General features: G+C 36.1%; 1 protein-coding gene across 2 annotated transcripts in view; it reads left to right on the forward strand.

The window, feature by feature from the left end:
* Positions 1 to 14,758, forward strand: part of LOC143020628 (nardilysin-like) — a 252,330-nt gene that overhangs the window by 190,041 nt on the left and 47,531 nt on the right. For both annotated transcript variants that reach the window (XM_076177107.1, XM_076177108.1), the window contains 2 exons: positions 10,771 to 10,921; positions 11,061 to 11,194. In XM_076177107.1, the coding sequence (XP_076033222.1) occupies positions 10,771 to 10,921; positions 11,061 to 11,194 (285 nt within the window). The remainder of the gene's footprint in view (positions 1 to 10,770; positions 10,922 to 11,060; positions 11,195 to 14,758) is intronic.

Consider the following 14,758-nt stretch of genomic DNA (forward strand, 5'->3'; position numbering starts at 1 on the left):
CTGATATAATTAAACAGCAAATGAAAGAACAAACTGAAGACTCAGTTATCAAAGTGATGAGACAAAAGGAGAATATTGTAAGAGACTTAGCAGACAAAAAGAAATGTATAATTACAGGTCATCGACTTACGACCTATGCGACTTACGACTTTACGACCACGAGATAGTGCAATAATATTTAACATTTAATAGAGTAATAGAATTGCAATGTTATGTCTGGCAGCGCAGAACAATTACTCCGCACGCCGCGAGACGCTAGTACGATAGTTTTGGCAGGCTGCCGACAGCGTCAGCATCCCAGCCAGCTAAATTTTCTTTCAATTTTTTGTTTGAAGTAAAATCTTTCCTAATTTTGCATTGTATTTTGTATTTTTGTATTTCTATATGTTTTGCAATTAATAAAATGTAACAATATTTTTTTATGCCTAGGCTAGTTTGTCGATAACAGTATGTTCGGCACAGTACGTAAACAGAAAGAATGTGTTTTGAAATAGAAAAAAAAATCCTAATTTTGCCTTGCATTTTGTATTTTTATATGTTTTGCAATTAATAAAATGTAACAGTAAAACTTTTTTATGCTTAGTCTGTTGTCGATAACAATATGTTCGGTACAGCATTTTGTATTTTTATGTTTTGTGAGGTGGATGGATGGATGGGGTGAAGGGGGCTTTGGGGAAGAGGGGAATGCCTGTTGAGGAAGGAAGGGAGAGGACGGAAGACAGAGGTGAGTGGAGAATGGTTGTATATGGATGATGTTGTGACTGCATGAGGAGGAATGGGCGGGGAAGTGGGGGGTGGGGTAGTATGTGTGAGTAAATTTTGACGCAGCCCGAAGGGATTTCTCCCCGTCCTCGCCTTATATGCAAAGGGGGACGGAGAGGGGGGGTCGCCGATTAAATGAAGCGGCCTCGCTGTGGATGTACTGTGTCTTGCGACACTGCTTCTGACCCAGGGCGGTGGGCAGGGTGCAGGGATGACCCGTCATCCAGGAGGTGCTCAGATGAGAGGAAGGGTGGGAGGGGTGTGGAGTGTATTTAGGGATGAAATGGGTGGGAGTGTTTTTATGCCTTTCCCTTTTTGGCTACCTCCCTTGGAAGGGGGAAAAGGCCTTGGTATATGTATGTATGTAAAATGTAACAGTAAACTTTGTTTATGCCTAGTCTGTTGTCGATAACAATATTTTCGGTACAGTACGTAAACGAAAAGAATGTGTTTTGAAATAAAAAAAAATGTCCGAATTTTGCCTTGCAATGATTTTATTGTAACCAACGAAAAAGTATTTGTAGGTCAAAGATAACAGGACTTTATTCAGTATGCGTAGGCCTAGGCTACGTTTCCTAACGAAAATTATAAAAAAGTTAATGAATATTAAACAACGTAGCTCAAAGATAATAAGATTTTATTCAGTATGCATACATTTCTTAAAGAAAGTCTGATGGTAAAATAATAAAAAGGTTAGACAATACTCGTATAGTATTAGATATCATAGGTTAACCCCTTCCATACGGTGCCGCACACGTAGGCGTCATGGGGAGCGAGTGTATTCGCGAGGCTGCCATATCGGCGTCTTGATTATATTTATTGTAGTCGCCCCTCCATAATGACATTCTTTCTAATTCTTTTGTAATCGCATTTTCTATGGTTATCAAAATTCACGGGTGAAGAGAGAACGATCGATATAAGCGGTGACTATATTTTATGATGCGAGTATTATTACGACACGTCGTACGGCTGGCATTGGCTGCTGCCACCGAGATCTAAGTCCATGACGCCTACGTGTGCGGCACCGTATGGAAGGGGTTAAAGATGATAGGATTTTATTCAGTATGCTTATGCCTAGGCTACGTTTCCCAAAGATAATCAGATAAAATCATAAAAAAGGTAAGAAATACTATACAACATAGTTCAAAGATGCTAAGATTATTTCAGTATGCTAAATATAATATACAATATATATATACAGTAACAAAAATATTGAAAGGGTAATATATACTGTATATATATATAAAGACCGACTTGCGTCCAGATCGACGTACGACCTGTCTGTCGGAACCGAACTCGGTTGTAAGTCGATGACTACCTGTATATTAGGAATGGAAGAGAAACATAACCCAGATAGAACCTCAAGAATCAAAGAGGAAAATGAAAAAGTAAGCAGTTTACTACAATTAGTTCAGGAAGATGAACCAGAAATAATGAAACAAATCGAAGAGAAGTTCAGACTCGAAAAGTATAGTACAGATAAGTCCAGACCAACTAAGATTAAGTTCAGGTCACAAACGACGGCAGAGAATATCTTATCCAAAACAGGGAAACTAGCAACAAATGAACAATATAAAAAGGTATGGATAAAAAGGGAAATGAATAAAGAGGAAAGAGAGGAAGAAATAGAGAAAAGACTTGAAGCTAAGGAAAAAAACGAGAACAGAACAGAGTCAGAAAAAGAGAGATTCTATTGGAGAGTAGTGAATATGAAACTAAGGAAATTCGACACACGAGAAAAACAAAAGGGAAACAGAGAACACGATGGAAGTGGCAGAAAACTAAGAGTGTCTTACACAAATATAGATGGATTATTAACAGGATTGAATGAGCTAAATGATTATTTGAAAGAAAAAGAACTGGACATAATGGGAATTGTAGAAACAAAATTAAAAGGTCCACTACCACCCAACAGTGTAGGACATGATGCATATAATTATTGGATTAGAAACAGAGAGACAAAGCAAGGGGGTGGAGTTATGTTTCTGATTAAGAAGGATATAAATGTGAGGTGTGTCACATATGGAAAGAATACAGTAGAGATGATTATGATCGAAGTGGAAGACAAAGATAAGAAGAGCAGAAAGTTTGTGATAAATTATGTGCCTCCAAAAACAGCCTGGTGGGAAGAGAGTGAACATAAAAGTATGTTAGAGGACACAAAGATAACATTAAATAAGATCATGGAAGATGGAGGAAGAATAGTTATGATGGGCGACTTTAATTGCAAAGAAATCTGCTGGGAAGAGATGACAGTAAAAGGTGGAGACAGCTCATGAGGAAATGCTCTACTTGAGATGATTACTGACAATACAATGACACAGTGGATACAGGAGAACACTAGGTATAGAAATGAGGAAGAACCATTGAGACTAGACCTAATAATTACATCTGAACCTAGAATAATGGACAAGATTGAATATAAAACACCAATAAGTAAAAGTGACCACATATTGATTGAACTGGAACTAAATGAAGGAAAATACATGAAAAGAAATGAGCAAGATAGAAAAGGAAGAATGATGTATGAAAAAACAAACTTTGATAAAATAAGAGAATTCTTCCAACAAGAAAACTGGGAAGAAATATACAAAGAAGAAACAACAGTGGAAGAGAAATGGAATATTTTGAAAAATTTTACAAAAGAGTGGAAAACTATGTCCCAAGACAAAAACAAGAAAAAGAATATGTAAAATGCTGGTACAATAAAAGGTGCAGGGAGTTAAAAGACAAAAGAGACAAAGCTTGGACCAGATGGAAAAAAGACAGAAGGCCTGAAAAATGGAAAATATATACTTGTTATAGAAATGAATATGTACAAACGTGCAGAGAGGAAAAGAGAAATTATGAAAAAGATGTCATAGAAAAGTGTAAAGATCAACCAAAACTATTTTACAGATTTGTAAACAACAAATTGAAAAACAAACAAGACTTGGAGAAATTAAGACAAGGAGGAGTTGAATACACAGAGGAAATTGAAATGGCGGAAATTATGAACAAACATTTTAAATCGGTGTTTACAAGGGAGAATATACAACCTGAAGAGATTGAATGGAAAGAGAAAGTCCCTCCCATGAAAGAAATAGAAGTAACAAAGGACGAAATATTGAAACACTTGAGTAATCTTGATGTCAGAAAATCGCATGGACCAGATGAAATAGCAAACTGGATTTTGAAAGAATGCAGGAATGAACTGGCAGACAAAATACATAGCATAATAAACAGTTCCTTGAAAGAAGGAAAAGTTCCAGAAGATTGGAAAAAAGCAAATATAGTACCCATATATAAAGGAGGAAATAAAGAAGGCCCTATCAACTATAGACCAGTCTCTCTAACAAGTACAATAGCAAAAATTTGTGAAAGAATTGTCAAAAGTAGATGGGTAAAGTATTTAGAAAAAAACGTGTTAAATCCAAGGCAATTTGGATTCAGACAAGGACGATCATGCGTCACCAATTTAATATGTTTCTATTCAAGGCTAATAGATATAATACAAGAAAGAGATGGATGGGCTGATTGTGCATTTCTAGACCTAAAAAAAGCTTTTGGCAAAGTACCACATAAGAAGTTGCTTAATTAGAAACAGAAGGAAGAATACAGGGTAAACTGCTTAATTGGATGGAAGACTTTTTGCAAGAAAGGAAAATGAGAGTAGTGATAAGAGACAAACACTCAAAATGGGATGAAGTAATAAGCGATGTTCCGCAAGGAACAGTTCTGGCCCCAATAATGTTTGCTATATATATTAATGATATGGATGAAGGAATTGAAAGTTACATGAGCTTCTTTGCAGATGATGCAAAACTACTGAAAAGAGTGAACACAGAAGAAGATTGTGAATCACTACAGAGTGATCTAAATAAAGTACAGGAATGGAGTAGGAAGTGGGAGATGGAGTTCAATACAAAAAAGTGTAGTATAATGGAATTTGGAAAAAGCAAAAACAGAATAACAGGATCATATAAATTGGGAGAAGAAGGAATAAAAAAGTAGAAAATGAGAAGGACCTGGGAGTCATTGTTATGAATAATATGTCACCTGAGAAACATATAAATAAGATTTTTGGAGAAACTTATAATTTAATAAGAACAAAGTTGCATTTACATACCTGGATGAAGAAATGGTGAAGAAAATTCTAATCACCCTGATAAGACCAAGATTGGAATATGCAGCAACGATATGGTCACCAAGTACAAAAAAAATGTATCAAAAAACTTGAAAGAATACAAAGAGCAATTACAAAATTGGCACCAACACTCTTAACCCCTTCCATACGGTGCCGCACACGTAGGCGTCATGGGGAGCGAGTGTATTCCCGAGGCTGCCATATCGGCGTCTTGATTATATTTATTGTAGTCGCCCCTCCATAATGACATTCTTTCTAATTCTTTTGTAATCGCATTTTCTATGGTTATCAAAATTCACGGGTGAAGAGAGAACGATCGATATAAGTGGTGACTATATTTTATGATGCGAGTATTATTACGACACGTCGTACGGCTGGCATTGGCTGCTACCACCAAGATCTAAGTCCATGACGCCTACATGTGTGGCACCGTATGGAAGGGGTTAAAACTATCATATGAAGAGAGACTAGCAAAACTTGAACTACAGACACTAGAGCAAAGAAGAGAGGAGATTTGATAGCTATTTACAGAATCATGAAAGGCATAGAAATTACTGATAGAGAGAATTTGATAAAATGGGATGATAGAAATACAAGAGGACACAGAAAGAAAATCAAGAAAGACAGCTATAGAAGAGATCTGAAAAAGAACAGCTTTCCTCACAGAGTAATAGACAGTTGGAACAAGTTAGATGAGAAAGTGGTGTGTGCAAAAACAATACATGAATTTAAAAATAGTTTAGATAAAATGAGATATGAAGATGGGACACCACGAGCATATCCCCTTCCCGTAAAATACAACTAGGTAAATACACATACACATACATACGGTTCTCGGTATTTTATATGGAAAGTCAGCATACGCGGATTTGGTCATACGCGGTAATTTTGGGAACCTAACCCCCGCGTTATTTGAGGGACTTCTGTACAGATTTGGAAAGGGAAAAAGGTATAAAAATATTCTAAGAAATCAGGAGATTTCAGAACTAATCAATGAAATTATAGATCTGAAAGCTGAATATAGGGCAATGTATAAAGAAGTGATCGAGCTGAAAAGAAGAAATGTTGAAACAAATATGGAGTGTAATGAACTAAAAAGGAATTAAATAGTCAAAAGTGAGAATGAAAGAATGAAAAATGAAGATACAAAAAAAAATGAGACTTAAAGAAGTAAAAGAACAAATGCAAGCGGTGACTGAGAAACAAAAACCATAAAAGACAAATCTCCAAGAAATAAAAAATCAATGGAAAGTAGAACAAGAAAACCAAAAAATAACTATTAAAGAAACAGTTATTAAAGTAATTAGAAAGAAAATTGGGTCAGAGACACAGTTGATAAAAAAAAAAAAAAGTCTCAAATGATGGTGGAAGAAGTACTAAAACAAACAGCAAAGTTGGCAAAAGCAAAGATATATATGGATATAAAAAAGAAATGAGCAATGAGGGAAAAGAGGGAAAAGACACTAAGAAATGAAGCAAAGAAAAAAAAAATAAGAGAAGAACAGAGACCGAAAGGAATGAGTTTTTTTTTTTTTTTTTTTTTTTTTTTTTTTTTTTTTTTTTTTTTTTTTTTTTTTTTTTTTTTTTTTTTTTTTTTTTACCTGAGGCTGAGAAAATTGTATAAGAAAGAAAAAAGGACACATAGGAAACAAAAAAGGTGGAGAAAAGAAAAAATTAGAAGTAACATATACCAACATAGATGGCATGATTTGAGGACTAAATAGATTAAATGACTATCTGGCAGAAGAGAAACCGGATATGATGGGAATTGTTGAGACAAAATTAAAAGGTCCACTACCACTAGATACTGTGGGACAAGGACTATATAATCATTCAATAAAAAAGAGAGAGAAACAGGGTGGAGGAGACATGTTTTCAACTAAGAAAGGCTTAAATGTGACAAAGATAACAGAAGAAAATAATGTGGAATTGATTATGATAAAGTTGAAAACAGTGACATGAAAAGTAGAAAATTGTAGTACAGGAGTCCCTCAAATAACACGGGGGTTAGGTTCCTGAAATTACCGCATATGACCAAATCCACGTATGCTGACTTTCCATATTAAATACCGAGAGCCGTATGTATGGGTACGTATGTGTGTGTGTATTCACTTTCACTTGGTCTTTGGATCACGTGTTGGACTCGTGATCGACAGCTATTTCCCTCCTGGAAGAGAGCTCAGAGCTCGTAGGTCCGATCTATGGGTAATGCTATGACCTTGCACACACACACACCCCCAACTCCCCGCCCACGAGAGTTGGAGTAACACCCCTCAGCGCTGCGATACTGATATTATTTCAGCCCCGGGCGGGGATCGAACCCGGACCTCCGTAGTGGCAGACCAGAGCTCTAACCACAGCGCCATGAGAGGTGTGTGTGCGCGTGTATGTGGTGTATGTATGTGGCGTATGTATGTGTTTGTGCATATATACATGTGTGTATGTGGCGTATATGCGTATGTGTATGTGGCGTATATACATGTGTGTGTGTATGTGGCGTATACACGTGTATGTGGCATATGTATATGTGTGTATGTGGCGTATGTATGAGTGTGGCGTGTGTGTGCATGCATGCGTGTATGTGTCTGTGTTCACATGTACAAGTAAGCATGTACGTGCGTGTGTCTGTGTTCGTATTTGTGTGTACACGCATGCGCATTCACAACATACACTGGTTGTCTAACACGTGTCTAAGTATGAGTGTCTACATGTGTATTAGCGTGTATATGTCTGTTTTTTATCTCCCAAACCACCACCGCCAGTAACAACAAGAACCTCATAAGAGAAATTAAGACACGACAAGCGCAGTCATTATCAGACTTATTAGTTGTGTTCAAAACGAAAGAAACATTACACTTCAACAGGTTAGGGCAGTAAAATTTCACAATAACACAGCGCAGGTGGTGGAAGCGACAAGCTAAAGCTTGTTGGCTACCCCCCTACCACCCCCTACTCCCCCTCTCCTCCCCTCCCTCCCTCCTGCATCAGTACCCGGAGGTTGACACGTAACTGCAGGCAGCCACCCATGGCTATCCCCTCGCCCCACACCCTTGTTTGAGCAGTTCCCAGTGTACATAATGACTGCGTTATATGAGAATCGACTGTATATGGTAAAATAGAAAGCAGTCACCACAAATGTTTGTGATGTTGCCACGTGTGTGCGTATGCGTGCCCGACTCGGCGCGAATTTTAAAACGGTTCTCTACATTTGAGATGGTTTTGAAATAAAATCCGCGTATGATTGAGTCCGTATTATTCAAATCCATGTTATTTGAGGGAGTCCTGTAATATATATGCCCCCAAAAAGATATACTTGGAAAGAGAGTGACCATTCCAAAATGTTGGAAGACACAAAGTATGAAATAGATAAAATACTGAAGAGAGGAAACTTAGTAATTATGGGTGACTTTAACTCTAAAGAAATATGTTGAGAGGAGATGACCTAGAAAGGTGGAGAGGACCTTTGGGGAAATATACTACTGGACATGACCATTGAATACACAATGACTCAATAAATGAAAGAAAATACCAGATATAGAAATAATGAAGTACCATCAAGACTAGACTTAATATTTACATAGCCTGAAATTGTGTATAAAATATAATACAAAACACCAGTTGGGAAGAGTGACCACATACTGAGTTTGAACTAAAAGAGGAAATTTACTTGGGAAGAAATGAGAAACATAGAAAGAGAAGACTGACGTATAACAAAACGGATTTTGAGAAACTCGGAAAATTCTCTCAAAAAGTGAATTGGGAAAATTTCTATAATAAAGAAACAAAGATGGAAAAGAAATGGACAATGATGAAAAATCTATAATGAAGGAATAGAAAAATACATAAAACAAAAACAGGAAAAGGTGTACATTAAGTGCTGGTACAACAAAACATGTAGTGAGGCAAAAGATAGAAGAGACAAAGCTTGGAAAAAAGAAAAAATGGGTATGTGGTAAATCTGTATCACACTAAGAAATGAACATGTAAAAATACACAGGGAAAAAAAATAAATAATGAAAAATATATAATAGACAAATATAAGGATCAAGCTAAATTATTCTACAGATATATAATGCAACTATATGCTTATTTTGTATATAAAATGGTGCATTTCAACAAAAACCATTCTTCGAGTTTGGTTGACTATGAGTGAGTCGGTTGGCAATTTTGCAGATGATAAAAATGTAACTTCTCTTTTATCAAATTGCATGAAAATCACATATTTTAAAGAAAATAGGTCAAATAATGCAACCATATACTAAAGTTTTATATAAAATTGTGCATTTCAGCAAAAACCAGACGGTATTCATAGCTGTTGTCAGTAATTTTGCAGAGGATAAAAACGTAACTTCTCTTTGATCAAATTACATGGAAATCACACATTTTAAAGAAAATAGGTCAAATAATGCAACCATATGCTGATTTTTTATATAAAATTGTGCATTTGAGCAAAAATTGTCATTGTTTGGTTGAGGTCTGCATTTAGTGAGTTGGATGGTATGTGGTTGGTAATTTTGTAGAGAATAAAAACATAACTTCTCATTGATCAAATTACATGAAAATCACACATTTTAAAGAAAATAGGTCAAATAATGCAACCATATGCTAATTTTTTATATAAAATTGTGCATTTAAGCAAAAACAGTCCTCAACACTTCTCATCACTCATTCTCGCTAACTGTTCATATATCCTTGTCGAGCACTGTACAGAATAATGAAAGGGATGGAAGTCCTTGACAGAGAAGATTTATTGAAGTGGGATAAAAGAAAAACAAGAGGACATGAAAAGAAATTAAAAAGGGATATTTATAGAAGAGATCTGGAACAAATTGAACAAAACAATAGTGTGTGCAAAAGCCATACAAGAATTTAAGATCAAACTAGGTGCTGAGAGATACAAAGATGGGTCACTACGAGCATAGCTCCCTTTCCCATATAATACAACTAGGTAAATACTGCAATGTGCCATACAAACAGTCCCCAGAGACCAACACAGTATCTCTGAGTAATGTATGGTTCTGCCCATAGGCTGTTGCCAATTTCCTGGAGGCTATGTGTCTTTTACAAGAGAGACCAGGGGCAAGAGATTGCTTTTAATTGTAGATAGGAAGAGCTTAAATGTTTCTAAGTTACAGTGTTTTAAAAAGTATTGTGAGAAGTATGAGGGTGAATAGAGTGAGAAATTATATGCTGAGGTAGAGCTGAGGTGGGAAGAGACTGTTAATCAAGAAATTCTTAGATGGTTTGGGCATACGGAAAAAATGAGTAAAGAAAAACTAGCAAAAAGAGTGGAATATAGAGGTGGATAGAGTGAACTTGAGGGGAAGATTGAGAAGGTAGATGGAGAAAGTGAAGGGAGCCATTGGTACAAGGAGTATATTTGTCAAATAGTGAAGAGAGAGGGCATGAGATAGGTGTGAATGGAGTGGTTGTTAATGATTAAAAAATTTATACAGTCTGATGTGATGCCTTTTTCTGTGCTCTGTAAATTCTTTAGTAGGTAAGAGTGGAGGGTTGACATAATGAAACAGGGTAAACCAGCTTTATCTGCTGGGTCCTATTTTGGAGGTTCTGTGTCGTGCTGCCTTGTGTCTTGTCTTGAACAGTGGGTAATGGGAGGGATGACCTTTGATCCACAAGGAGCTAAGTTAGATGGGAGAATAAATAGATGCTCAATGGGTGTGGGATGGTTAAGTGTATGTTTTGACTAGGCTTTCTCCCTTAAGAGGAAAAGAGCCTTTTAGTGTATGTATGTATATATATGTGTGTGTATATTCATGATATTGAAAAGTACTAATTGTTGCAAACCTTTGTGTTCTTAAAACTTTACATGAAGTTATCCACTTGTTTAGCAAGATGATTATAATTCTCTTCTTCAACAGGGCAGCCATGCTTGATCTGTTTATAAATCTGTACAGTCAGTATGTAATGGAAGACATTTATCCTGCCTGTATGGCACAGTATGGCTATAAAGTCTATGCTACAGAAAGGGGGATCATCATTAAAGCCCATGGCTTTGATAACAAACTTTTGGTCAGTATAATTTTCAATTTATCATCACTATCAGAGAGTTTATTGTATTTGGCTTTTCTCAATAATTGCCCAATACTTTCATAATTTTAATTTTTGTAATACTTTTTTTTTTTTTTATAACTCTTTTTTTTATGGACAGAAAGTGGTAGAGCTATTACTACAACACATAAAGGACTTTGCCAAGCACCATGATGGGAAGACGTTTGATGAAATTAAATTTCAATTACTGAAATCTTATCATAATACCATACTCAAGCCTGGCAATGTTCGCAAGTAGGTTGTCATGTTTATATTATTTGCTTCACATTATTCAGATAGTTTTTTGAACAAGCATATGATTTTTTGTTACCCCTTCAACTTCACATCTAATATGTCCAGATAACTAGGGAACTTTGTATTTCTTTTCTTTAATTGCAAATGCAATGCCTTTGTTTTTATTTATTTAGATTTTAAATTTATAATCAATATAATTATGAGTAAGGGTGGTCTTTATCCCACCTTCATATTGACCCATGTAAATGGTGGCTTATTTGAATAGTATTTACTTAGTTGTATTTACCTTGTATGGTTTTTATATATACTATTTTTTCATCCATTTTGTTCCAGATATCTATCACTTTGTGAGGAAAACTATTCTTTTTCAAATCTCTTCTATAACTATCCTTTTTGAGTTTCTTTTTGTGACCTCTTATTTTTCTTTTATTCCACTTTAATAAATCTTCTCTATCAAGAACTTCCATACCTTTCATGATTCTGTAAATGGCCAGTAGATCTCTTTCTCTTTCTCCTATCCTGCCTTCCAAAGGTATTCCTTCAAGACACAAATATTTCTCTCCAAGCCAATGTCAGCATTTATGTGGTTTTGATCATTGGTCTGTGAGAATTTTCTAATTCTATATGCATGTTGCTCAGCAGTCAAACCATACCTGCCACTGTACTCATCTGACAACATCCATGTGCACAATGCTGTTATAGGTAGAAAAATTGCAGCAATATGTTGAGAAATCTCATAGCACCAGTCTGGGGCAACATAAAGGTAGCAGCAAAGGAATGAGCTAAAAAATCGGAGGCAAAAATGGCTTGAATTGATGTCTAACAGTATAATATGAAGTAGTCCACAATTTCACTTTTTGCACTTCTGTAATATTGGTTGTCTGAACCTAGCTATAAAAAGGAGTAAAGGAAAAGGAAAAAAAAAGTGTGAAAACACCAGGGAATTACACAGTGCACTTAAGCACAAGTTTTAGGTTGTTTTTCACTGAGAATGTCACTAAAATGTCTCGCAATGAAAGATGAAGTTATTAACTGCTGCCACCATCTTTGTAATGGTGGGTTAAAGTTTAACATCTTGATACAATTATTATTATTATATAAACTTAAAGCACAATACAGAGTGTCTTCAACCAAAGCAGGAACAATACTGTTTACCCAGCATAACCATACTCAAATGTGCAGGAATTACAACTCCATCAATAGAAACCTGCTAGAATGGCTCTACATAGTCACATCTTTACACCTACACAGCACTACAGGTACAATATATTATATAACACTATAAACATAATATATTCTTTACATGCCCACTACAAGATACAGGTTTGCAGTGCATCAGATTGTGGTGGTGGTGGGCAATAGTCTGGTGTCATTGTTGTTGGTGCCTGTAGACTGGTGCTGATGCTGTGGTGGTAATTTCGTCCTTGACGTTGCCAAGGATGGATTGAATGGGCACTGGGAAGTGCAGGAGCCATATCTGATAGGACATGTTGATGCTCCTGCTGGTTCCCTGCTGGTTCCATTGGCTGTGGGTAGGAAGCAGGTGATGGAGAGCATCTCAACATATGCTGCACTTGGTTTAATATCCCTCAGTTGCTGTTGGGGGGGTTGGAGCAGTGGTGGGAGTGGTAGCAATAGGAGACAGGTCCATGGTCCTTATTCAGGTCACCAGTGTAGCCACTGTGGGCTACAGTGAGAAGAAAAGTGTGTTAGTGGGTAATTCATCGTTAGTTGGTCAAAACTTATTTTATATGCAACCAGGAGCTGATATATATACTGTGTGGGTAGTTACCCGTGGTGTGTAATTACATAATTGCATTGGATTAGGTTAGGTCAGGTCAAGCAGGGTCACACTGTCATAGGCAGGTGTGCATGGCTAGTGTGTCAGGTCTAGTTATGTATTTACCTAGTTGTATTTTGCAGGAGAGGAGCTATGCTCGTAGAGAACCGCAGTTGTATCTTTCCGCATCCAGTTTTTTCTTAAAGTCATGTATAGTTTTAGCACTGACTGTTTTCTCTTTCAATTTATTCCATGTATCTATCACTCTGTGTGGAAAGCTATTTTCCAGATCTCCTCTGTAACTGTCCTTCTTAATTTTCTTCTTATGTCCCCTTGTATTTCTTCTGTCCCATTCAAGTAGATCATCCCTGTCAAGGATTTCCATCTCTTTCATAATTCTATAGATGGTTAGTAAATTGCCTCTTTCTCTTCTTTGCTCCAGAGTTAATAAGTTTAGTTTGTCCAATCTTTGTTCCTATGTCAACTTGCTAAGTGTTGGTGCCATCTTTGTTAGCACTCTTTTGTACTGGGTGTCCATAGTGATGCTGCATACTCTAATTTGGTCTTATCAGTGTAACTAGTATTTTTTTCACCATTTTCTTGTCCATGTAGTCAAAGGCCACTTTCATTGATCTTATTAAGTTGTAGGTTTCCCCAACTATTTTGTTTACGCGTTTGTCTGGTGTCATGTCATTTGAAATGATTACTCCTAGGTCTCTTTCTGAGTTTACTTTTGTAACTTCTTTTGTTCCAATTTTGTATTGACCGAATATTCTATTTTTGCTTTTTCCATACTCCATTATACTACATTTTTTAATGTTGAAATTCACTTTGTTCTTTTTACTCCAATTCCAGACTTTGTTCAGATCTCCCTGAAAAGATTTGAAATCTTCTTCGTTACTCTCTTCAATAGTTTCACATCATCTGCAAAGAAGTTTATATAGCATTTAATTCCTTCATTCATGCTGTTTATATAAATAGCAAACATTATCAGAGCCAACACAGAGCCTTGGGGTACTCTACTTATCATGTTTACCCATTTTGAGTTCTTTTCTCTAAGTATCACTCAGTTTTCTTCCTTCCAAGAAGTTTTTCATCCATTCTAATAATTTTCCTTGTATCCCACCAATTATTTCAATTTTTCTTAGTAGATTTTTGTTTGGTACTTTGCCAAAAGCCTTTTGTAGGTCCAGGAAGGCACAATCTGCCCAGCCATCTCTTTCTTGTATTATGTCTAGCAATCTTGAGTAAAAGCATATTAAGTTTGTAGTACATGATCTTCCACTTCTAAATCCAAATTGGTTGGGGCTTAATATTTTGTTCTCTTCCAAGTGTTTAGTCCATATGCTTGTAAGGGATACTGGACTATAATTTGTTGGATTTTCTTTATTTCCTCCCTTATATATTGGTACAATATTAGCATTTTTCCAATCTTGTGGTACTTTTCCTTTGAGTGATAAGTCAATTGTCTTGTGTATTTTATCTGTGAGTTCATCTATGCATTCTTTTAATATCCAGTTCGCTATTCTGTCTGGCCCATATGACTTTCTGACATTGAGTTTCCTTATTTGGTCCCTTATTTCTTTCTGTGTCACCATTATTTCTTTCATTTTAGGGGGTCCTTGGTGACTATCATCCCACAATTGTGAGCTTTCAATTGTAAATACAGACTTAAAGTGTCTGGTCATTACTTCAGCCATTTCTACATCTTCTGTATATTCTTGATTTCCTTCACACAGTTTCACTATTTCGTGTTTGTCTTTTAGTTTGTCATTTACATATCT

Source organism: Oratosquilla oratoria, chromosome 40, assembly GCF_046742065.1.
Source record: "Oratosquilla oratoria isolate Oo_2021 chromosome 40, ASM4674206v1, whole genome shotgun sequence".
NCBI classification, from domain to species: domain Eukaryota; kingdom Metazoa; phylum Arthropoda; class Malacostraca; order Stomatopoda; family Squillidae; genus Oratosquilla; species Oratosquilla oratoria.